At 44.5% G+C, this 25,641-nt stretch overlaps 1 protein-coding gene across 1 annotated transcript in view; it reads left to right on the top strand.

Annotated features, from left to right (window-relative positions):
- LOC143960425 (uncharacterized) overlaps nt 1–25,406 on the top strand; it is a 29,555-nt gene extending 4,149 nt beyond the window's left edge. The window contains exons 2-6 of the mRNA XM_077469015.1: nt 9–347; nt 7,169–7,248; nt 8,242–8,394; nt 11,293–11,389; nt 25,265–25,406. Coding sequence (XP_077325141.1) covers nt 9–347; nt 7,169–7,248; nt 8,242–8,394; nt 11,293–11,389; nt 25,265–25,308 — 713 coding nt within the window. The 3' untranslated portion in view covers nt 25,309–25,406. The remainder of the gene's footprint in view (nt 1–8; nt 348–7,168; nt 7,249–8,241; nt 8,395–11,292; nt 11,390–25,264) is intronic.
- Nucleotides 25,407–25,641: the final 235 nt, after the last annotated feature.

The following is a 25,641-nucleotide window of genomic DNA, read 5'->3' as shown; positions in this document are numbered from 1 at the left end:
CTCTACAGGTTTCTTATGGTTATTATGTGTTCTTGGTTTTACATCAGCAGATGATACCGTGATCATACCATGCTCTTACACAGTTCATCAATACCAATATTCTGTGTGCTGGGGCAGGGGGCCCTGTCCAAGCTTTTTCTGTAACAATTTGATATTCAAAACTGGAGATGAAGGAACCTGGAGGAAAGCAGATAAATACCAGCTGATGGGTGACATAGAGAAGGGAGACGTGTCACTGACCATCTCTGGTGTGACCATGGAGGACACTGGAACGTACTGCTGCCGTGTGGAGATCCCAGGATGGTTCAATGACCTGAAGAGTAACATAGATTTAGAGATTCGAGAGGGTGAGCCCTGACTTCATGTTTAAAAGAGAAGCTATAATGGTTTTGCTGAAGTTTATTTACAAATTTTAAAAGCTGAAAGGCAGGGTGGTAATGTCACAATCTTCACCTATTCCAATCACAAAATGCCTTGCATTCATGGAAAAGGGAACAAGGTGTTCTGTGAATGGCTCTAGCGCAGCAAAATTGACTCCCTTTGTTTACAATGTGGCAGGATAGCCACTTGGCACAGGATCTGAAAGACCAATCACTATAGTATTAGAAGTGTTTCTCTGCATCCTTAATGGCTCCCAAAGGTATGACATATGAATACTGACATTGATCCAGGCTGAACCAATGTAACTATATGATAAAATCCATACCCTTAAATTCAGTTTTAAAGGCTAAGTTCCTCTTTGTGAAAAAATATATATAAATGCACATATTTTTCAGGAAAAACTTAAAGTACTACAAGCCACCTGCCACAGTGGAAGATTGTAGTTTTCTCATTCACAAATTTCTGTGAATGAATGATGCAGTTGAGTCAGCTGCGGCTGCGGGTGTGGAAAGAGGACACCACTCACTGTCACAAGGAGGGGGGCTCTGGCAGTGAGAGGCCGGCAAATAGGAGCATGTTACAAGCTAAGTATGGGTGTAACATGTAACATGCCCTTAAATGTGTACTTATCCGTTAAGTTTATTATATGTTGAGGGGGCATGACCAGATGTGATGACGGCTGCATGAGTTTTCCCAGAGCTCTGCATTCCTTCTGTAATTATTGTATTCCTCCTGCAGTGCTATTGTACCAGGCAATTGGGCTTCTTTGTTAGTGGCTTGGATCCTGACACCCTGGGGTTGTCTGCCATTGCCACCAAACAGAAAGGGAGGGTGCCACTGGATCACTGACAGACTCGCTCTGCACGAGGCTGGAGCTCAGGCCCTGCCCCCACCATCTTTTCTCCTGTGTCTTTCTCCCTGCGTGCCCAGCGGTCAGACACAAGGATGGAGCCTGCAATAGCCGCGGTGTCCCAGAGCCTTGGGACCCTTCAACCACTATCCCCAGGCAGATAATGTTGCAGAGGCTATCACCAAGCCCACTCTGGAAGCCCTTGATGCCTGCAAGGCATTTCTGATGGTTTGTATCGACCATCTGGCTACCGAGTGCACACTTATCAGGCATGACCTAGACAAGATCTGGGGCAGGTTTACAACAGCTGAGGATCGCAAAACTGAGGTGGAAGATGCTTCCCGTTCCCATGGTTCTCAATTATCTGAGCTACAGGATCTGGTAAGATCACTCCGAAACCAGACTGATGATGCTGAGGACAGGCAACGCAGGAATAATATGCAGTTGTCAGGGCTGCCTGAGGGGACTTAGGGTAACAAACCCACCATATTTTCTGAACGTTTCTTTAAACAGCTTCTTTGCCCTGGAAAAGCTACCGCTTACCTATGTGGTTGAAAGAGCCCACCGAGTCCCCACGGGTCAGTGCCCCCCCCCCCCCCACGGCCCTCCCTTGTCTGTTTTCTAAACTACAGGGATATGATGCTGGCCGAAGCAAGGAAACATCTTGACCCTCAGTTTTAAAATGGCAAGATCATGTTATTCCCCGTTTTTTCAGCTGAAACGCAGAGGTGATGGCGCTCATTGAACGACGGCAGGCAGAGGCTACGAGTCAAAGGATTTCAATACAGCATGCTCTACCCTAGCAGGCCCTGTGTCCAGCACAAAGGCTCAGTCAAGCTTTTTGACACCACCCAGGAAGCCAGTGACTGGCTGGACACAGATCCGTAAAGGCATTCATTTTTCTTTCTTCGACTTCTCAAGTTGCACCTTTTCCATCGCTTTTTATCTCCCCTTGTTGCGCATATAGTGCCCTTTTTATCTTATTATTTTATGCCAGGAAGGCAATTTTTTTGCATTGGAAAAGTCCAATGCCCACACACTTTCCTTCAGGAAGTGATTGGTGAACTCTTCGATACCATTTTATAGAGCTACTTATGTTTCTAGAGGTTGTATGAAAACATTTGACAAAGTATGGCAAGCTTGGTTATCCACATCCTCTACTACGGGGTGAGGTAGTTGAGTAACTTCTGTAAAAGTATAGTTTGATTGCCTGGAGACTCCCTTCACTCCTGCCTGGCCTTTAATAGGTACTTAACTACCTGTAGTTGGTACTGGTTTAATTTTAAATCTAAACATTTTCATGGGTTTCATGGCCTTTCTTTTTTCTTCACCTAGCATTGGACTTGATTGTCTACTAGAATTCACTGTGACACATTCTTTCAAGATAATTTTTATTTTTGGGGTATTTCTTACCCTGGAAAAATGCTGCATAAGTTGTTGGAGAATAGCTTGTGACCGGGAGGGGGAGGGGTGGGTGGAAGTAGAGGGTAGTTAGGGGTTTTTAGAATGTTAGTTGCTCTCTGTCAGACTCCCTGCACACTATTAGATTTTCTGCAGATTTTTGTCTTCAGATTTACCAAAACCATATAATATAAGGTCAAACCTTAAGAGTTTCAATTTGTATGCAATCAGGCAGGCCCTTACACAACATGGTTTTATTAAATCTGAAGACAAATGTAGCACCCTGATGTTTAGGTAGGGCTGCTATTAAATGTAGTTGCCAGGCAATGGTTGCCTTGGCCAATTGTTAGGAGATCAATTGATTTCACCCTAATTCTGGACCTGCTGCACTCTTCTGTCACTAGGTGGCACTGTAGCTGGTGACATTAGATAAGACAAGGGCATAGCAAGGCTAGATTAGGAATGAATGGGGTGTCTCAGCCAATGGGGAGGAATTTTCTTGGGTCCCTTGGCCTGCTGGGAGAGCCTATTTACTTGGGTGGAGTCAGGTGATCAGGGTTCTGTGCCAACAGTACAGCTGTCTGGGTGGACGTGAGTTATGTTCCCCCAGGGCTGCTAGGCTGTAAGCCTTAGGCCTATGCTGGTGACATCTGGCTGCTAGGCTGTCTGAGGGCTTATCCAGAAGCAGGAGAGCAGCATAGGGTTGGAACTGTGGGCTTGTAGTCCAACCAGATGTAACGGTTTCGCCAGCTGGGAAACCAGCTGTGGTCAGAGATAAAGGGTGAGACTCTGGAGGTCATTATTAGGCCTAAAGGGTCCTGGGACTTTGCTACACAAAAATCTGCAGAAAATCGAATAGTGTGTATGGGGCCTTAGGAGGAAGTAGGATTGGTTTATGTAACTGTTATGTTGGGCCCTACAAGGCCGGTTATGGTGGCGTTGGTCTTGTGGCTGCTCTACTATGTTTTTTCTTGCACTTTGCTTAACAATTTAATAAAAATCATTTTTCAAAAAGAAGTTTATTATATCTTGTAATTTTTTAATTATATGGCTTAGACCTTTTTATTTACTACACAAACATATTTAAAGGAAGGCTGTATAAATTTTGGTTTTATTTATTTACCACTTGACCTCCGTAGGATTTACCCCCTTCAAGTCATTTTTTGCGATACAGTACTGCGTTATTTTAACTGAAAATTGTGCTGTAGTGCGACACTGTACCCAAATAAAGTTTATTTTCATTTTTCTTCCATAAATAGAGTTTTCTTGTAGTGGTATTTGATCACCACTGCGTTTTTTATTTTTTGGGCTGTAAACAAAAATAAAATAAAATACCGACAATTAAAAAAAAAAAAATATATATATATATATATATATATATATATTTTTTTTTTTTTTACTGTCTGCTATAAAACATAGCCAATAAAAAAACATAAAGAATCAAATTTCTTCATAAATTTAGGCCAATATGTATTCTGCTACATGAATAAGTGAGTTTGGGGTGGAGGAGGTGATGCCAGTCAGTGCTGCCTTTAGTGCCTTCTCATCAGCAGAAAAAAAAAAGAAAAAAATACAAATTTACAGTGGCGGCTTGTGCTTACTATTTTGTGGGGCAGCACAAACTAACACCAACACCCCAACCCCCAGGGAAAATGGACTGCGGTGATCACTAATCCCCTGTGCGACAGACGGACAATGGCACACACCAACCCAAACCCTCCTCTGAATAACGCTGGCGATTCCATGATAAGACGGAGAGCCGGGCCGCTCCGGTGAGCACACAGGAAGACATTCTCCTCCTGGCCGAACAGGAACAGGAAATGTGTCCTGAGACACGATTGGCCAGGGAGACAAGACTCCCTGGCCCATAAGGACTTCCTGATTGGCTGGGAGAAGAAAATAGCGAATATTTATTCGCTATTGTCACACAAGTGGGTGCACCCCGAGCCCACCTTTTTTTAAGCCTATTAGAGCCCCAGGCTCTAATCACGTGCTTCATAAAAATAAAATAAAAAAACCCATTGGAATCCATGCGTCCGGTGCCCAGCATGTAGATTAGGGGGCTGGGCGCATTGATTGGGGGGGGGGGGGGACCACTGCTTATTTACAAAATATTATAAACCCAAACTGAGAAAAACTTAGTTTTTTTCAGAATTTGTCTGTCTTTTTTTAGCAAAGAATAAAAACCCTAGTGGTGAGTGATAAATACCAAAAGAAAACTGTCTGTCTCAAAAAATTATAAAAATGTTGTTTGGGTACAGCTTTGTCATTCAAAGTGTGACAACAGTGCACTGAAAGCTGAAAATTGACTTGGGCAGGAAGGGAGTAAAAGTGCCCCGTAGGTAAGTAGTTAAAAGAGCTTGCATTACTTATTGTTTTCTTTGAAACAATTATTCCTGCTAATTCCAGGTCTTTCTGAAGCTCTTTACAAGTGGTCCTTGGCTCTTGGACAACTCTTCTGATAATTATTTTCACTTCTCTGTCAGAAATCTTTTGGGGAGCACCGGGTCATGGCCAGATTATGGTGAAATGATGTTATGGATTATGGCTCCAACAGCGCTCACTGGAACATTCAGAAGTTTAGAAATCCTTATGTAACCAATGCCATCAGTATGTTTTGCAACAATAAGGTTGTGAAGGTCTTGAGAGAGCTCTTTGCTTTTACACATCTTGTGTGACAGTGACACCTTGGCAATGAGACACCTTTTTATAAGCCATCAGTTGAGACTGGACCAGCTGATATAAATTTGCACTGATAAGGGGCAGGACTGCGTTCTAATTACTGATAGACTTTAGCTGGTGTCTTGGCTTTCTATACCCTTTTGCAACTCTGTTTCTTTGTATTAAATTATTTTTCTATTTGTCATTCCATTTTATTACACATAACTTAATTTCTGAACTTATTTGTTTTGTATTCGCTGTATGGATGGATTGCATGAGTTGTCACTGACGTGGTGAAATAGCACCTTTAGAAATATATTTAGCTAGAAAATGGCGACATGTGCAATACTTATTTTTGCTGTATATACACTATATTACCAAAAGTATTGGGATGCTTGCCTTTACACAAATGAACTTTATTGGCATTCCAGTCTTTGTCTGCATGGTTCAATATTGAGTTGGTCGACCCGTTGCAGCTATAACAGCTTCAACTCTTCTAGGAAGGCTGTTTACAAGGTTTAGGAGTGTGTCCATGGGAATCTGACCCTTCTTCCAGAAGCACATTTGTGAGGTCAGGGGCTGATGTGGACAAGAAGGCTTGGCTTGCAGTCTCCGTGTTATTTAAGGTTGAGGTCAGTACATGCCAGTCAAGTTCCTTCACCCCAAACTCGCTCATCCATGTCTTTATGGACCTTGCTTTGTGCACTGGTCCAAATCATTTGGTGGTGAGGGGGGGGGCTACTATGGGATGGGGTTGTTTTTGACAGGTTGGCTTGACTGCTTATTTCCAGTGAAGGGATCATTAGCACACCAAGACATTTTGGACAATTCAATGCTCCCAACTTTGTGGGAACAGTTTGGGGACGGCCCCTTCCTGTTCCAATACAACCACGCACCAGTGCACAAACAAGGTTCATAAAGACATGGATGAGCGAGTTTGGGGTGGAGGAACTTGACAGAGTGTCCCTGACCTCAACCTTAAATAACACATTTGGGATGAATTAGAGCAGCGACTGCGAGCCAGGCCTTCTTATCCACAAGACCCTCTTGAAATTTAAAAATTGTAATTAGTTGATGCTGTAGAACCAGTAAACAAATTAGTACAAAATATCATACATGGGACTGGTACTATAGAAACAACATGGTTTTATTTTTCTAATATGTTCTACAAATAGGAGTAATGTTTTAGAATTTTAACAAAATCAGTTAATAGGCAACAACTTAATTAATATGTAACACTATTCCAAAGTAGTAGTGGTAAGGGGCTTCGAGTATTTGTTAAAAATAACATGTGTTGTAAATACCCAGAGACCTACATATTTTAGCAAAAATATAAGACATTTTATTCGGAGGTAAATTTGTAGTTTCACAAGCTCGGATGAGTCGTATGTTATCTGGGATCCACATATTTACAATTTGTTGAGTCTAATTTAGGATTGGCAGCTTGTGTCCCTGATAAGTGGTCTACAAACCAGGACTTGGGCTCAGGCAAATCACTCTTGAGGTATGGTTTTATTTTCTCAATGGCTGCTGTATTACACATTACATTGTAGAACACATGTAAATTACCATTTGTCTCTGTTTCCACCTCCCAAAAGGAGTTTACACTCGGCCTAAACGTGCAAGTAAACAAACCCTCATTGTATGGACCAGTCAGATACCACTGACCCCAACAGTGTGTTTTTTGGGCTGTTTGAGGAAATTCCAGTACATAGAGGTGATTTAGCTAAACAGAGAAGGAAAACAAAAAAAAAAATTAAAAGATGATGATGTGAAAAAAAAAAAAAAAAAACAGGACCACGTCAAACAAAATGCTCTTGTTTTAAGATTCTTTTTATTCAGGCGCTGATCATTTCAAACTTGTCCTTGAAATAGATGAACCAAAGATATCTCAGGTTTACCACCCAGAAGATCAACCTCAGAGTGCCCTTACAAAGGTTGTACACAAGATAAAGGTAAACATTCACTTCTGCTTAGAACACCTAAAAATTTAATTATTTGTTCAGTTTAATGTTTTTGTTGTTAGGGAGATGAAACAGGTCAAGAGGCAACATAAAGTGGAGGGAGGAAAAGCACTAGCAGTCAATCAAGATTTACATGAGCTGAGAGGTAAAGCAGTGGCGTCACTAGGGTTGGGGTCACCTGATGCGGTAAAACATGGTGTCACACCCCCCCGTGTGTATCCTGCTCAGTCCCCTACAGGCAGTGCACAGGGCGCATCCCAAGCCAGTCCCTGTAAATTATAGTAAAGGGCTGTATAGTGGTAGGTTAGGGTAGTATAAGGTGGTATATTGGCAGGTTAGGGTGGTATAGGGCAGGTTAAGGGGCTATGCAATGACAGTTTGCAGTACCTTATAACATAGCAGCAGCATCCTCGCCTCTTTCTCCTCTCTTCCCTCTCTTCAGCCGCAGGATCAGCTAGAGTAATGAAGTCTGTGGGAGGAGTGGAGAAGGCAGCCACACCCCCACCAACCCCAGCTGAAGGAGATATTGAAGATCTGAGGGTTAGCTTCAATGATGGGGCGGTGTTATATGCAGTCTCCCTCACACCGCTCCGTCTGGCGGGTGTCACCCGGTGCGGGCCGCACCCCCCACCCCCCTTATAGCGACACCACTGAGTTAAAGGGAGAAGACTGAGCAGAGGAATGGCTCTTGTTCTTCTCAGTCCAATCGACAGCCTGGGTGTGTGTTCTTAAGCTGCATTGCTACTGCAGTCAAGTTGAGGACCTAGCCAAGCTGCTTGCCAGCAGTGCCTGCATCACAAGATTGACTGCACAGAATTACAAATCCTATGCCATGTAAAACAGTTACCAGAGCACATTTGAACGGGTATTGATCAGTTTGCAACAAAAAAAAAAAAAAAAAAAAAATGAAATGAGGATAACCTTTAAACACGTATAAACGAAAATTAAGATATATGGAGTATAATTTTAGCCTTTTTTTATTAGAAGCAGATCCATGAAGAAGAAGTGACATCAAACCCTCCAGCATTGCTAACAGACTTCACACAGAGTCCAACCAGAGCGAATTCCAACCTTAACTTTAGTCTTACTGGCTCCTCTCCTCTACTGCAATTGCTTACTCCGATTTCACCCCACACGGTAAGTTTCTTACAATGAGCTACAGCAAGTAAGGCCTGACTGCTTATAGCCCACCACTTTCACACTTTGGCTTTTGGGACTTTGCCTCGCATGTGGTTGTTACTTAGGTAGGCTGAATTAGCATTTAGACCAACCTAGGTATGCTCATTTCTAACACTTACCCATTGATATTTGTATAACGCTCCCAAAACCAACCTATTGCTTACATCAGGGCTGATTAGTGCTGAGGCAGGGTGATGTAAGGTTTCCAAGAAGCCATGTACAGGACCCAGTCAGTCTGTCCCACCAACCTTGATCTGTCTACTTGCATAGGAGAAGCATAAAAAAATATAATTTTTTATTTTTAATGGAGATGAAATTGAAAAGTTTTATTTAACTACATCATGAATGGGAATGTTGTCCCACAGGGGTTTATTTTATTTTTTTAGCAGCAAAGTATCACAAATTATTTTATGTATAAAAGTCTTTATTAAATGAGTTGAAATCACATGTTGAACATTCAAATACAAACTCTGGTCATGATACATAGTACATGGCATTACAAAGTAATAATTGCCATGTCAAAAACTGAAGTGCTTTGACCTATTTGGTCATGATTTTCTTCTGGGGGATCATTTACTCTAAAACAGGGATATGCAATTAGCGGACCTCCAGCTGTTGCAAAACTACAAGTCCCATCATGCCTCTGGGTGTCATGCTTGTGGCTCTCAGAGTATCGCTATGCCTCATGGGATTTGTAGTTTTGCAACAGCTGGAGGTCGCCAATTGCATATCCCTGCTCTAAAACAAATGCATTCACTTTAAAATTTTCAAAGAACATCTTTCAATGTGCGCCAATTTTCTGCTATTTTGACTAGGTACATAAACATTACTATATTTATCACTGGAATGAATAGCCTTAGAGCCAATAGTCTAAAATCAGTTGCATAACCTGGCGAATCACACAGCCATGTTCACCTTCCCCAAGAGAGGCACTCAGCCCAAAGAGGAAGGAAAGAGGCACAGCACCAGCAACAATTCCCCCAGCTGTTCTTGATAGATCAAGGGGGGTGTGAATGGGTATAATACATTACAGTTCTTAGTGTGTTCTTTATGTCTTATAAATGAACTGAAACAAGGAGAGGAAATAGATGTGGCGCTATACCGATAATATCAATTATTATTGCGAACCTCTGTGTGAGGGCTCTATTGTATGTATTTCTCAGTGTGCTGGTAAATTGAGTATGGACATATATGTGCTATCATACATCCTATGCTATTTGTTAGTGAACATCACATGAGTGGGAACACATATAATTCTCAGCGTGCTGGTTAATTTAGCACAAAAACACGTATTACATATATTTCTCAGCGTGCTGGTTAAAAAAACAAAAACACAAAGAACACAAAAAATCTCAAACAGTCAGGAAATCAAAAAATCCAAAAAACACAAGACCTTGTGACCATAATATGGGATACTTATCTCTATACCATAACAGTGTATAGTTATTACTAAAGTGCAAGTGCAAATAGTACCTGAAAGTAAGGATATATTATACGGTGATAACTAATAAAATAACCGTGAATGTGATATTAGTGCTCTAAAATAAAAGTGAATATCACAGTGGTGGCACAATCTGATAGCTGGTTCAATTATGATAAATAGTACTATCAGATTGTGCCACCACTGTGATATTCACTTTTATTTTAGAGCACTAATATCACATTCACGGTTATTTTATTAGTTATCACCGTATAATATATCCTTACTTTCAGGTACTATTTGCACTTGCACTTTAGTAATAACTATACACTGTTATGGTATAGAGATAAGTATCCCATATTATGGTCACAAGGTGTTGTGTTTTTTGGATTTTTTGATTTCCTGACTGTTTGAGATTTTTTGTGTTTTTGGTTTTTTAACCAGCACGCTGAGAAATATATGTAATACGTGTTTTTGTGCTAAATTAACCAGCACGCTGAGAATTATATGTGTTCCCACTCATGTGATGTTCACTAACAAATAGCATAGGATGTATGATAGCACATATATGTCCATACTCAATTTACCAGCACACTGAGAAATACATACAATAGAGCCCTCACACAGAGGTTCGCAATAATAATTGATATTATCGGTATAGCGCCACATCTATTTCCTCTCCTTGTTTTAGCATCTTTCCATCCATTCGGGTGGAAATTAATAGAGGCTGCTCTTACCCTAATTTAGTTCGTATTCACTAATTTATTTCGTATTTATTTTTATTTATTTATATTCAATCCTAAGGCTCCATAGCGCAACCTGTACCCCACTTAATTTCCTTATAAATGAACTGACTCTCTAATGTGCATAATGTGAATCCGCCAGATTATGCAACTGATTTTAGACTATTGGCTCTAAGGCTATTCATTTCAGCTTTCAGCGGTAAATATAACAATGTTTATGTACCTAGTCAAAATACAGTAAATTGGTGCAGATTGAAATATGTTCTTTGAAAATGTTAAAGTGAATGCATTTGTTTTAGAGTACAAAATCCCCCAGAAGAAGATCATGACCAAATAGGTCAAAGCGCGTCAGTTTTTGACATGGCAATTATTACCTTGTAATGCTGTATTGTATGTTTGCAATGCTGCATCCTGGTAGATGTACTATGCCTTATGACCAGATCTCCCATTTTAATGTTCAACACGTAATTTCAACTCATTTAATAACAATTTTTCAATAATTCGTTATACGTTGCTGCTGGGGGGGGGGGGGACAAAGTTAAAAGAGAAGTGTTTCTATATTCTCCTTGCTAAAAAAAGGATCAGATCACCTCTGCAGCGAAGGATGCAGGCGAAATCAAGATTAGTTTAATGGTAGTAAAACCTGAAATAAATATTTCATTTCATAGCTAAATACTTTTAACTGTTTTTCAGCGGATCACACATCACAAACCCCAATACAGTCTACCATTTAATATTATCGGAGCAACTACTATACTTGGATTGACTTTGCTGTTGCTAATCATATTTTGTAAGTATGAAACATGCCTAAACCAGTACATTTAACCACTTAAGGACCAGGCCTCTTTTTTAATGTGTTTACAACTTAAAAACATTTTTTATTTTTGCTAGAAAACTATTTAGAACCCCCAAACATTATAAATTTTTTTCCCCCTAACATGCTGGAGAATAAAATGGTGGTCATTGCAATACTTTGTCACACCGTATTTGCAGAGTGGTATAACAAGTTTGGAAAAAATACACTTTTTTCAATTAAAACCATAAAGTTTGCCCAATTTTTTTAAATATTGTGAAATAACATTACGGCAAGTAAATTGATAACCAACATGTCATGCTTCAAAATTACAGCTGCTCGTGGAATGGCGACAAATGTTTACCCTTAAAAAGCTCCATAGGCAACGTTTAAAAAAAGTTCTATAGCATGTTTTGAGTTGGAGTAGAGGTCAATCGCGGTGATACCTCACGTGTGGTTTGGACACAGTTTTCATATGCAGGCACTACTCACGTATGCGTTCACTTCTGCACACAAGCTCGGCGGGGCAGAGCGTGGTTAAATTTTTTTTTTTCTTATTTATTTTACCCTTTATTTTTACACCGTTTAAAAAAAATAAAAAAATAAAAAAAAATATTGTGACACTTTTATTCCTATTACAAGGAATGTAAACATCCCTTATAATAGAAAAGCATGACAGGACCTCTTAAATAAGAGATCTGGGGTCAAAAAGACATCAGATCTCATATTTACACCAAAATCCCCCTACCCGCCCCCCCCCAAAAAAAAACTGCCCATTTTCTAAAAATTTTAAATGCCCTTTAAGAGCTATGGGCAGAAATGACGTTTTGACGTCGCTTCCGACCTGCAATGTGATGGAGATGGGTGGGGCCTATTTTCCCCTCACTCATCTCCATGCCACTGATGTGAAAGGAACGAATCGCCTCCACCATTGCAAACGGCTCCGGTAAGTGACAGAGGGCACCGGAGTGCGGCGGGATGGGTCTTCTCCCACTGCTGATAAAAGTGATCTCGCAGCAAATCCAGAGACCACATTTATCTTGTAGCCGACCGAACACGAGGATACCAGGGTTATGGCAGCTAGATTCTGCCATAACGATATCCATCCTAAAAGTGAGGCCGTATATCGGTGGTCGGCAAGTGGTTAAAGATAAATTTCACCCCCTGCCTTTTATGATGAGTTTTCCATAAATACTCACATGCAGGGGTCAAGTCCTGGGGAAAAAAGTGTGGGAACTCCCACCCAAGATTTTCATTGAACAGAGTTTGGATAACACAGGGTTAAATAGAAAGGTCATAGATGAAGTGCACATTATCTGGACAGAATGCTTGGGGAGATAGTGATGTGTTCCTGCTTAGGAGATGTATGTTAGCTTGGGGGGCTGCAAACTCTGCAGGGCTCCAACACACACTCGCTGCTATTCCAACCCTTCACATATTTCCACATAAACTTCCCTCCTGGCATTAAACTTTGCCGGGTATTGTGCTCAGCTTACCACCCCAAACTGATGTTCCTCCCTCAGCTCACCTCTCTCCCTGCATGTCCTGTAAGCAGAATAGCTGATCTACCCATCAGCTAGACCTAGACCTGATCTACCCGTAAGCTAGCTGTGATTGACAGGTAGATCGAAGCTGAAGCTGTCATGGGGCCCCCCTACTGGCAATGCCTGAATGGTCAGGTGTGCGGCACTTACTATTGCGAGCTGTGTCGGCAGCTGCTGGTGTAGCACCTGCCATACAGCTCACATACTTCAAAGTCTTGCAGGACGCAGCTGCTAACGGGAACTGAGTTCCTGTTGTGGAAAAAGTACAGGAACTCCGTTCCCATGCTTTCCCGCAGGACTTGAGCCCTGCTCACATGCCCAACAAATCTTGTGTTATGATCTACCGATTCACTACTGCAAACCATGTCCCACACCGTTATATTTGCTACTTTCATTATCGGGAACATGCGGATTCTTCCATGTTCTTGCAGCCAGTAAACCCCCCCATGACATGATGCTGGGTCTGCCCTCTTCCAGCACTGTAATGCCTCCTACGATATCGCACATGGAAATCGCAGGAGGCGGCAGATGTAAGGTGGTCATTCTCAATTAGGTGAAAATGGTTGCAGGGATCAGAATGAATCATAAATAAAAAACAAACCACACATCCATCAGCAAGGCTCATTGGGATACAATTCAGAATAAAGCACACAATAAGGCATGTATTATTGCAGCACAATAGTGTAAATGGGCCCTTAGAAGAGGTTTCCTCTCGACAAGGATTTGTTTTACAGTTTCCTATTCTAAAGTTTAGGTGTACTTTAGTGATCAAACTATAGCCCCAGGCTATGTGGAACATGACATCAGGACAGTCCACATTTCTCTGCTAATTCACCATGATTTGTCTGTGTAAAATAATTTTTTTGTCCTTTTCTTTTAAAGTGGTTGTAAACCTCTGCCATGAAATATGAACAAAGCATATGCCTCTATAGCAGTGGTTCTCAACCTGGGGGTCGAATGAATTTGCCAGGGGTCACCGAATCCTGGGCTGTTCCTGAAGCGGGCACCGTTGTCCCAGCCTTTTTGCGGCCGCTCAGCTTCTCTGTTCCTGAAGCCCGTGGCTGCCTACTCAGCCTCTTCACTGCTGCCCATTCAGTTCATGGCATGGCTGGGGGCAGAGACTAAAGGTCAGCTGACTGGTGAGGAATGTTAATGTGGGAGGGGCTGGAGGAGACCCCATCTCCGGATTTCGGCATAGGTGTCACTGTTATGAGACACAACAGAGTTGGAGACACAGTGAAGCAGGAGACACAGTAACACTACTTGTGATAATAGTTGCCATTAAAAGTTTCCACTACAGTTCTCAGATCAGCAGATGACCTTAATCAAGAGTACCCAAGTTGGCTGATCAGAACTCCCCCCAGCATTGCCACTGATCCCAATTTCCCGGCAGCACTGCCACTCATCCCAACTCGCCACGCCCCCCAAGGAGTAAGAGAAGAAATAAAAAATAATTAAATGTAAGGGAGAGGAAAAGGAGGGGGAGTAACAAAGAAAAAGAGAAAGACTAAAAAAGAACGAAAAAAAAAAAAGACGGCTCAAGAAGGACGGGGGGGGGGGAGAAAAAACAAAACAAAAAAACACAAGAAAGAGAAAAGGAACAGAAAGAAGAAAGTGCTAGATCCTAATATGTACCATAAGGTGTTTAATACGGTACAAGTGGAAGGGACTCAGAGAGCTAAATGTCTGTGGGTTTGGGGGCGCAAACTTGTCTTGCCTTAGGTGCTGACAACCCACGCTTGGAAAATAATTTTACTGTTAAGGGTCCCCACAACTTGGGAAATTAAATCAAGGGGTCACGGCCCTAGAAAGGTTGAGAACCACTGCTCTATAGTGTGTACTATGAGCACTACATGTCATTTCTGTCTCCTGCTTCCTTCCCTTAGCTAGCAGGATTCCCTTCTGACAAATTTTCCTGACACCAAAAGAGCAAAGGAGACAAAAATTGTAGCGCTTATCACAATTATAAATAAAAAAAAATATTAAAACATAAAAGTAAGTACAAGTAAGTCTTGTAAAAAGGTGTAAAGTATTATATTCCAGGTGATCTTCCTCTAGTAATCCAGTCACCAAGTGCAACCTCCACCAATGCCAGAAAAACACACTCACCAAATGTAGCTGCTGTCTAAGAATTAAAACAGAAAAAATTTCATAAAACGGGATCCAGGACTTCGGAGGTATATAGTAATCATTAGCTCACATTATCTGTCTCTATCCAAACCATATTTTTAAGTTTTTGTTTTTTTATACTGATTCACCAATAAATACTGCACCATTAGAATTTCTTGTTATTGGTGACTTATTGCTCAGATTAGGATGCGTCAAGCTGTTTTTACTATGGAAAAAAAAAAAGTTTCCTGGTCACAATCCATATACCCTGAAAGAAGGCCCCTTGGTTTGGATAGCGGTGGATAATGTGAGCCAAGGATGATAGACAGCAAGTACATTTGGTGATTGCATTTTTCTGGCAATAGTACAGGGCGCACTGGGTGACTGGAAGATAACCTGTAAAATAATACTTTAAACTTTAAACATTTTTACAAGACTTACTTTGAACTTGCAATAGGGAGTCTATATTAAAATGAATAAATAAATAAAAATTAAGCCTAAAGCAACACAGGTCTTTTGACTGTAGCATTGACCCCCGAAGGAGCTGCTGAATTTGTTTCACTGTACTCTGCTAGTGAACCCCCACTGACTTGGCTCAATCCCCTTGACACAGCTGTGGTGCAATGTTGGTGTGAATCTAATAGTGAAGGATAATCCCACAATATGCAATATAATAATAACAGTATACCTTTGTTATTACCTGGGTATCCGACGGCTCCACCTGCTGGGAAAGGAACACTCCACACCAATAGTACTTAAGCAGAAACGTATCTTTACTAGAATTTGTATTGAAAAGTGTAAAATAGTAATTACAACATTTGCACTGTCACATAAGCATAATGTGACAGCACAGTAGGTATACACAACGGATTGTACCTGTACAGTTGTCCTAGAGGACCTCTTAGAATGTGGCTCCAATTGGGACTGGGGCTCAGAGTGGCTTCGCCTTAATCTGGGCACCTTCCCACTTCCAGCACACTCTGGTGAATACAAAGTCAATAATGAAGTAGAACACCACTACAAGGGAGCTCCCCTACTACAATAGGATGCAAGGCCTTGTAGTATCAGATGCAGTCTCTTTAGTCTTCTGCTAGCTATTTGTGTTTTTAACAATTGTAATCCACTTCAAATTCCCTTTGGTGTAATTGCTTTGGAATAACACAGTGCTAATAGTGTTGTGATGAATAGGGTTGAGGTCTGTTTAAACTCAGTCTTTAGTTTGGTTCTCCTCTGTGTGATTACAGGTCCCAGCAACACTGTGTTAAAGTCTAGGTGTATGCAAGTGCGTAAGAAACTGGGCAACAGCCCTCCCACAAAACTGGGTCTAAAGAATAAGACAGCTCCACTCCACAGGTCTCAGTTCATTTGCTGCGATCACGCTGTTCCGCTTCACAAGGTCACCAGGAGCTTTCAGTTACCTCTGTCAGGGTGCCTCTGGATCCTTCCCGATCCGACCACACTGCTGTCCCAGCATGCTGTGGTGTGAAGTCCTCCTCTGGCTTTAAATATTGCTCTGCACCGAACAGGCCGCAGTGCTGTGGGAAACACACCCCCACAGGTCCTTGCAGATAGGCCATGTGTCCAGAAGAGAAAGAAAATGGCCACGCTAGCTCTTTTATAGCCTACCCAGCATGCAGTTCGGCACAGGGTGATCATGGGTAGGTAGGTCACAGTAAAATGTAAACAGAACAGTCACTTCCTGTTATCTTTCTAGTGCTTGAAAAAGGAAAATTTCCAGAACAGGCCTGTAATATGTGAAGCAATTAGTGGAAGGCCTACATTTCTGGGGGGGTGCGGGCAGGACAGACTGTAGTGAGGCAGTTTAAAAAAAATAACTGTGGCAACAAAATCAAGTTAGGTCATTGGAGGAGAATAAGGTGTGGTAGGGTGGAGCAAGATGATCAGGGTGAAGTAAAGGAGAGTGTAGGCAGTGGGGGGAGTTAGGACAGGGTCAGTTGGAGCCAGACAGAGTAGGAGAAGTTTCTGTGCAGTTTCTCAGGCCAGGTCAGTGAAGTATTGTGTGGGGAAGACTCATGGCAGACCTAGAAGACTTGTTCACCCAACTGAGTGCGGCTGCGGAGGCTAATGGGCCCCAGTGGCTTGAGCAACAGTTGGCGGGTTTGAGACAGGGGTTGGGGCAGGCTCATGCTACGCCTACCCCCCATCCACAGCGTGCTAGAAGGTCTCACCCTCCTGAGGTAACCCCTAGGGTCAGCTGCCGTGTTAGGAGCCCCCGGTAAATGGGACCCTTCAGCTCCACGGGCAAAGAGGCAGCCTCCCTCGGATGACGGTAGGGCTGGGAGGAATCCTCCACTTAGGCGGGACCCCGGCATAAGCTCTAGTTTGGCCACCAGCTCCCGCACACAGGCAGAGGGCCAGAGAGAGTGGTCGGATGGCTAGCGGAGGTGTGGAGCGGCTGCGGGTGCCAGCCAGTCCCCTGATGCGGCCGGGACCCCTGACAGAGAGAAGAGACTGTACCAGGAGGAGGAGATCTGCATCCCCGCCCGTGATTCCAGAGCAGAGTGCGGCAGCTGCCTCTGGGACCCAGAGGCAGAGTGGGCAGTGTGGGAGGAACAGAGAGGCGTGGCTGAGAGGAAGGAGAGCGGCCGGTGACGTCATCAGCCAGCACCTGACACGAACGGCACGTCTGTCCCCGGAGCCAGTGAGGGGGAAGCAGAAGACCGTTCGGAGGGGGAGATCTCCACTTCCGATGAGGTGGAATTTCCTAGAGAGGAGGAGGAGGAGGCGGCGGCGGCAGCTAGCGGGAGAAGGCGTCTGGATCCAGGAGAAGCGGCTGTGTGGCATCATGCTCCGGGACAGCCTGGTGAGTCTGCAGTGTCTGCTCATGTCAATGTACAGCCTGTCTCAGCTGTGGATGATAGTCCCTGCAGTGTATGCCCCCCCCCCCCGTACAAGTATTGCAGCCTTCTGGGGTTGATGCGGGGGTAGGGAGGGCGTGCAGGGGGAGTGTCCGGGGATGCAGTTAATGCAGGTGTGTCTGGGGAAGGCTTGGATAGGATCTTTCAGGCTTGGTTGAACAGATGCCGGGACATGTTGGTAAGTAAGGTGTCTGGGTTGCCGGTGACTGCGTGGACAACGCCGGGGGACAGTGGGCTGCCTGTCGCTGGTGACCGACAGACGGTGGCTAGTTCTATGTCAATGGTGGGGACCCCGGTGGGGGCCCCATGGACAATGCAACAAAGACGGGGGCACCTAAGTCGGCGGACGGGACAGCGGATGGGGTGAGATTGGCCGACTCTGCGAAAAGGAGAGGTATACGTGTGCTTCGAGGGCCTGTTGGGGGCCCATTTGAAGCCAGAGATGAAGGAACGCATCTGGAAAGGAGAGTACATTGAAATTTTCGTGCTTTAGCCGATTGAAAAGTTTAACTTGGATAAGGTAAAACCCGACGAGGAGGAGAAGCGTTGTTAACCGCTTGATTCCCAGAACCTTCGGAAACTGGCTTCAGGAGTTTACCATTTTGGCTAGCGTGATCGGAGAAAAGGCATCGGAGTGCTGTTCCGCTCTCTTTTGCCATTTGGACTCCATTAACGAAGCCCAGAGAGTGTATGGGGGAGTTGCGTGGTTGCGTTACGATTAACAATTTCGTCAATGCAAGGTGGTAAAGCCGTTGTTGAGATGGGACCACAAAGATATCGGCTTATGGATGAAGTTGATGACTCAGTGAGAATGTTTCCGCAACCCTTTCAGGGCGGGGCCGGGGTGCGGGTGCCTCGACAATATCGGCGGCAAACCATAAGGGTTACTGCTGGAAATACAATGATAGCCTCTGTAGGTTCGGGGGAGTGTGCAGATATTGCCACGAATGCTCCGGTTGCGGAGGTTCTCATCCGTTCTCAAAATGTTTCAAGCAGGGAAAAGCTAAGTCGACCGACGCTGGAAAAAGGGAGAACTCCGGTGACGGTGGAAAAAATGGTCCCTTTTCTCGATAGGTATCCGGATCAAGCCGCTGCGCAGTTTTTGTTTTTCGGGGGTTTAATGAGGGTTTTCCAATTCCTTGCACGTTGTCCATGGTTCCTGCGGTGGGTGATAATTTGCGCTCTGCGAAGTTGCATTCGGAAGTGGTGTCGGAAAAACCATCGAAAGAAGTAGCTATGGGCAGGATGGTGGGACCTTTTCCTTTCCCTCCTTTGGCAGACTTGGTGGTTTCTCCACTTGGGGTGGTACCCAAGAAGGAACCCAATAAATTTTGCCCGATACATCACCTGTCGCATCCCCCGGGGGGGTCGGTCAACGATGCTATTGACCCCCACCTGTGCATGGTGTCTTATGCAGCTTTTGATGATGCCATTAAATGGGTGCTTAAGTTTGGCAGGGGTGCATTGTTGGCAAAGACGGACATAGAGTCAGCCTTCAGGTTGCTACCGGTGCACCCTAGTAGTTTTCGGTTTCTGGGCTGCGTTTGGGAGGGACAGTATTTTGTTGACTGATGTTTACCGATGGGTTGCGCTATTTCTTGTACTTTTTTCGAAAACGTTTAGTTCCCTTCTGGATTGGGTAGTGCGTGATGTGTCCGGCTGGCAATCCGTGGTCCACTATTTGGATGATTTTTTTGTTGGTCGGACCTCCTGGGACTAGAATTTGTCAGATTTTGTTGTCCACGTTGCAACATATGTTCCATATTTTCGGGGGGGGGCGCTGGCACCGGATAAGATGAAAGGGACGGTAGAGGAACTCAAGTTTCTGGGCATCATTATCGATATGCTACAGATGGAATGCAGGCTTCCGCCCGATAAACTTGAGGACCTCCATGTTACGGTTGAGTCTGCGAATGGTTGCAGGAAGTTACAATTGCGCTCCCTGCAATCGCTGCTGGGCAAACTCAATTTCAAATGCCGCATTATGCCCATGGGGCAGGTTTTTTGCAGGCAGTTGGCGGCTGCCACTGCAGGGGTTAAATCCCCACATCACTACGTGCGGCTTCACAGGGAGCATCGGGAGGATTTGTAAAACGTTCCTTAAGCGGTATAACGGGAGATCGGTATGGATGGACGTGACGGTGTCCAATTTTGATTTGGAACTCTTCACGGATGCGGCGGGCTCAGTGGGGAATGCAGCTTCTTTTGGTGGCAAGGTGGGGTGCGGGGCGTTGGCGGGAATTGTGGCACAATTTGCCATTCATTCATCAGGAATATGGTGCTATTGGAACTTTTTCCGATAGTCATGGCAGTGGAAATCTGGGGTCAGGAGTTTCAGAACAAATGCGTGCGGTTTTACTGCGATAATTTGGGTGTCGTTCAGGTTATTAATTCTGTCAATTCCTCCTCTCTACTTGTGGTTTGTCTTTCATGACATCTAGTTTTGCTATGTTTAAGTTTAAATGTGTTTTTTTGCGGTGCACTTGCCTGGGGTGACTTACACATTGGCCCTTTCTCATCTACAGTGGTAGATATTCCGACAGTTGGCACCGGAAGCCGAGCAGGTCGGGGTCCCATGCCCGGAGTCCTTGTGGGACGTTGTTTCGCCACCGTAGCTGGACTGATTAGGCAGTCGGTGGGTGATGGGACATGGACAGCTTATGCAAGGGTGTGGGATAAATGGCACAGTCTGGTAAGGTCGGTAGGGGGGTGCTTTCGAGAGGAAGATCGGTTACAAGCCTTGCTGTATTTTATTGGTAAGAATTGTGAGGAGGGTGTTTCAATTTCTTCCCTGAACAGGAAGATGGCTGGTTTGTGATTCCTTTTTCAGCTTTCAAGGTTGTCGGATTTCACAAAAGTTTTCTTGGTCAAGCGTGCTTTACGAGGTTACAAAAAGGGGGCGGGGGGTGCCCGATTCCCGCCGTACAGTTTCTTTTGCATTGCTCCAGGTGCTCTTGGATAAGCTACTGTGTCTGTTCTACTTCTTTTGAGATGGTTCTCTTTAAAACACCCTTTGTTTTGGCTTTTTTCTGAGCTCTTAGGATTGGGGAATTTGTTAGCCCTTCTATCAGAGCAGGGGGAGGTTTGGGAGTTTCAGAAGTCATGGTACGAGGCGACAAGTTATATTTACACATAAGGAAATCGAAAACGGAGCAGTAGGGCAAGGGGGCCATGTAGTGTTCCCGATTCTGCGGCCTGCCCGGTCGTGGCCATGGGTCAGTGGTTGAGTGTAAGGAAGCCGGGGCCGGGACCCTGGTTGATACACGTGGACTGCTCGGTGCAGTCCCGTTTTCAGTTTGTTTCAGTGTTCAAGGTGTTTAGGGGTGGCTGGGTATGATCCAGGTGAGTATGCTTCCCATTCGTTCTGCATAGGGGCCACCGCAGAGGCGGCTAGATGGGATTTGGGCGACCATATTTTACAGCGGATTCACAGCGTTTTAAGTTGTATGTTTGTCCACATCTCTTGTGATGTGTTAATTGTTGTTCTACCCGGTGTGATGTTATAGGTGTGGCCAAGGTTTTGTTTTGTATTGTATTGTATTGTTTGTCTGGGGCTGTTTTGTTACCTTGTTATTCTTGTAATCTTATGTTTTTCAGTCAGAGAATGTTTGATGTGGATTATCGGCCATTCCTATGTTTTCTGTGGTACAAAAAGGGCAGCGGTCAGGCAGGATGGCAGGCAATTAGGCTTCCCACGGAATTTGGCCAGAGTGCGGTGGCTCGGAGTCCCGGGCATGCTGTGGTCTAGGGTATTACCTGAAGTGCATCGGTATGTCAGACTGGATAGACCCCCGGACGTTTTAGTGGTGCATGCGGGGGGGGGGGGGGGGGGGGGTGGCGCGCAACGACCTCAGGTTAAGGGCCGCCAGGGAGTTAATTCAGGACATTAAGTTTGATTTTTTACATTTGCTGTCATTTTTTCCCCCGAGACGATTTTGGTTTGGTCGGACATAGTGGGCAGAGCTTCCTAGCGCCTCGCCCAGTCAGCGGAGAGGCTTAATAAAGCCAGGGAGGAAGTGGCTCGTTATTTTTTTTTGTGCGGAATGGTAGCATCACGGTGCGCCATGAGGAATTGGAGGGTAACAACTGGCTGTATCTGCATTTGGACGGTGTTCACTTGAATGCTGTCGGAATGGATATGTGGTGCTTGGGCCTGCAAGATGGGATACAGAGGGCAGCGAGTGTGTGGCAGGCCGCTCAAGTGTGAGGTTTCCCACTTGTGCGCCTGTGGCAGGGGTCTCAGGGTCTTGAAGGTGGGTATGGTAAAAAAATGTTATCTTGGAGAATGGTGGAAGGGGCTCATCTTTGGTATGGGTACCTTCCCGAATTAAAGCAGGGTTCCACCCTAAAGTGTAACTTCCGCTGATCGGAACCCTCCCCCCTCTGGTGTCACAATTGGCACCTTGCAGGGGGGAGGGGGGTGGAGATACCTGTCAAAGACAGGTATTTACACCCACTTCCGGGCATAGACTCCCGTGGGAGTCTATGTCATTTCCTGTCCTGCCACGCTGTCTGCTGGGCACACACGGGTCCCAGAGACAGTGCAGACAATTCCTATTGCGCTGCGTGACTCGCGCATGCGCAGTAGGGAACTGGGAAGTGAAGCCGATTCCTGATTCCCTCACCTAGAATGGTGGCGGCAGCAGCTGAGAGCCGAGAGATCGATCGGCCTCAGCTGCCGGCATCGCTGGACCCCGGGACAGGTGAGTGTCCATTTATTAAAAGTCAGCAGCTGTAGTATTTATAGCTGCTGGCTTTTAATATTTTTTTTGTAGGTGGAATCCCTCTAAGTGACGTCAGTAAGACGAGAATGGTATTGTGGCTGTATCAGGTTGGTAAGGGGTACAAATTGTCCCCATGCCAGGTTATTCGCGACTGGGGGCCATGGTATTAAAAGACAGCTTGATACAGCATAGCTGGTAGACCATGCTTGCCTCCAAAATACCTGCTATACAGTCAGTAAGTATATGTTATGGTTGAAATTTTTTCTTTGATGTTCATTGTTAATAAAGGCTGCTATGGCCATTAAAATCCAGTAAGGTTTGGTGTCTTATTTGCGTAAAGTTTGGTGGTTAGCAGAATTTGGTCACATCAGCTGGTAAGTCTGCAATACACCAGTCATGTATTTAGCCGCTAGATGGCGCCAAATGCTAAGCTATAACACTGTCCATAGAATTACATTAATAGGCAAAACTGCCAGCGCTACATGAGTGTTAAATAATTGTGATAAATGCTGCAATTTCTTTGTCACTGCTCCAGTGTTTTGTATATTTGGGTAGCGGACATAACCCATTGCAGGGTGGCCTTGGCTTAATAGGCTTACCGGTTACCTTCTCTTGGCCTGCTCTTCCACTTCTAGGGGTTCCCAGAGTTGATAACCAACGACTTGTACACTGACACCGATAAAGTGCTTTGAAAAAGGTTTAATTTTACAGTAGAACTTTCAATCAACACAGTCTCTTAGGGAACAGAGGGCACAGGTGAAGAACTTAGGCACCTTGAACTGCAGGTCTAGCAAAGTCTCTATTTCCACCCAGAGAGTAGCCACTTGCAGCTGATTACTTCAAGGCTGAACAGATCTCTAGCCAGAGATCATGGCAGTCAGCACACTGACCCAAACTTGAACAAATAACCAAGGGCAAACAGGAACCTTTTCCCTCCGTATCTGGAACATTTCCCTGTCTACTTTCTGGTACTAGAAAAGTGTGAATTAGTCAATGTCCTTCTCAACTCAGTAACCAGGCACTTCCCAGGATGCCACTTGCCAGTCCTCCTCCGAAGAGTCTCTCTCCCCCCCCCCCCCGCCGGTCACTTCCACGAGTTGCGGTGCCCCTCTAAGCCGAGAGCACATCCGGACACCTTGAATCCTCCCTCAGTTACTGCGTCTCGGACAAACAGGTTCCGAGACTCGGGAACAGAGGGATCCCTACCCCAGACTAGGCAGGTTTATCAGGGGCCACTGAGAGGAACATGTTGCAGGGTGTCAAACACGCCGCGACCGGGACTCCTCACGGGGCAACCCCAGTCTTGGAACCAGACCAGACTACATGGGTCTCTCGAACAACTCCAGAACCCCAAATACATGACCCACACCAGTTTAAGTACCCCTTCACAGACTCCTCAGCAGGCCCCAGCACTCCCACTGATTGGCTCCGAGAATGCCGATACCCAAACACACAACCAGACTTCTAGCCTTTCATGTGCACCTCACCATCCACATGACCAGGCAGAGCTTTCAAACACAGCCTGGCCAGACTGGTGTTAAGGCCTACCTACACAATTAACCCTCAGAACCTCTACTGTTTTGAGGCCAAAAACTAAATTTACAGGCGTGTGATCCCAAATGTCACCAACTACATTTGTACTAATTGGTAGCAGCTATATTTACCAATAAGCGCTGACATTCTTTTCTTATTTCGCTTTTAAGAGCAAAGGTAACAGCGGATGGACAATCTGAGCTCTGTGGGAGGAACAGTTTTTGCCTCTTTTTTTCCTGACAGCTCAGACAGCTTTACAAATTCTGGATTTTGAACAGCATTAGTGAAAACTGCAGATAATCAGGCAAAACTTATGTAGGAGGATTTTTTTAGTTACATCTGTGCTTCACCTGAGGCCAGTCACTTCACTGGGTATATGAGGTTTTACAACCACTTTAGGGCTAAACTACTTGACCTAGTATTTGAAGCATTAACCATGGATGAGGCAACCTATAACAGGTGAAAATGGGGTCAACTATAGCCCTTCAAGACACATTGGCACACCTTGCCCCAGCAAGGTAAAGCAACAGAAGGCCTATAGCCTGAGGGAGCCCAGCAGCGCCAGGAATAACTTAAGTGTTACACCTTATCGCTGAAGCCTTGGACTCCATTGCAAGAGTAGCTTTTGTCAAATTCCCAGGGTTCAACTAATGGGTAATTAGGTGCCCCTCATGCATTTTTGCATTAAGTAGATCACACAAAAATACCTAAAACTGCATGGTGTTGCTTAACTATTTGCAGTTTAGGGTGCAACTGCACAGGTTTTATTTTGAGAGCTACAAGTGCCCCTGATGTGATGGAAGATGGGACTTTTAGTCTTTCCAGTGACAGAACTCTGAAAAGATGCAGCTGTGTGGGAACAGCCATGCACAGCTACCACAAAAAAAACACACAAGACAGACAGGAGCACTTAGGAAGAAGGGCTTTCAGATTGAGTAAGGCAGGGCACATGCTGCAAACGCTGACTTGGTTTCATAATATGCTCAAATATAGGTGTATCAAAAATCATTTGTCAGAAAGGTAGACTGCTTTTTTTTTTTCTTAAACTACTCTTCCTCTAATTTCAACTGTTTCCTTATTCAGGCACCGTAAAGAAAAACAAGGACAAGACAATGTCATGTTATTAGAGGAGGACCCAAAGTTGAAACAAACCTACAAAGGCCATGGACAGCGCTATAAAGGACAAAAATATTTGCAGCCATTAAAACTAGTAACAAAACATTTAAGATATATATATATATATATATATATATATATAGTAAGCATCACATTGTGTGGGGGGGGGGGGGGGGGGGAAGGATCCCCACCATCTCGGTCACAAACAGCCTAGGCAGCTCTCTGCCTCCCAAGATGCAGCTTGAAGATATCAATTTCCTTTGAAGATGAGGTGACCAATGTGTCAGGGACATTTACTGAATGTCCCATGGGCCCAGTGTGCACCTGCAACATGGAAGAGACAC

Source organism: Lithobates pipiens, unplaced genomic scaffold (genome assembly GCF_037356315.1).
Source record: "Lithobates pipiens isolate NorthernLeopardFrog02 unplaced genomic scaffold, aLitPip1_a1.2 Scaffold_8, whole genome shotgun sequence".
Classification (NCBI taxonomy): Eukaryota; Metazoa; Chordata; class Amphibia; order Anura; family Ranidae; genus Lithobates; species Lithobates pipiens.
The sequence above is the reverse complement of the archived record's forward strand: the minus strand, read 5'-3'. Positions and strand labels throughout refer to the sequence as shown.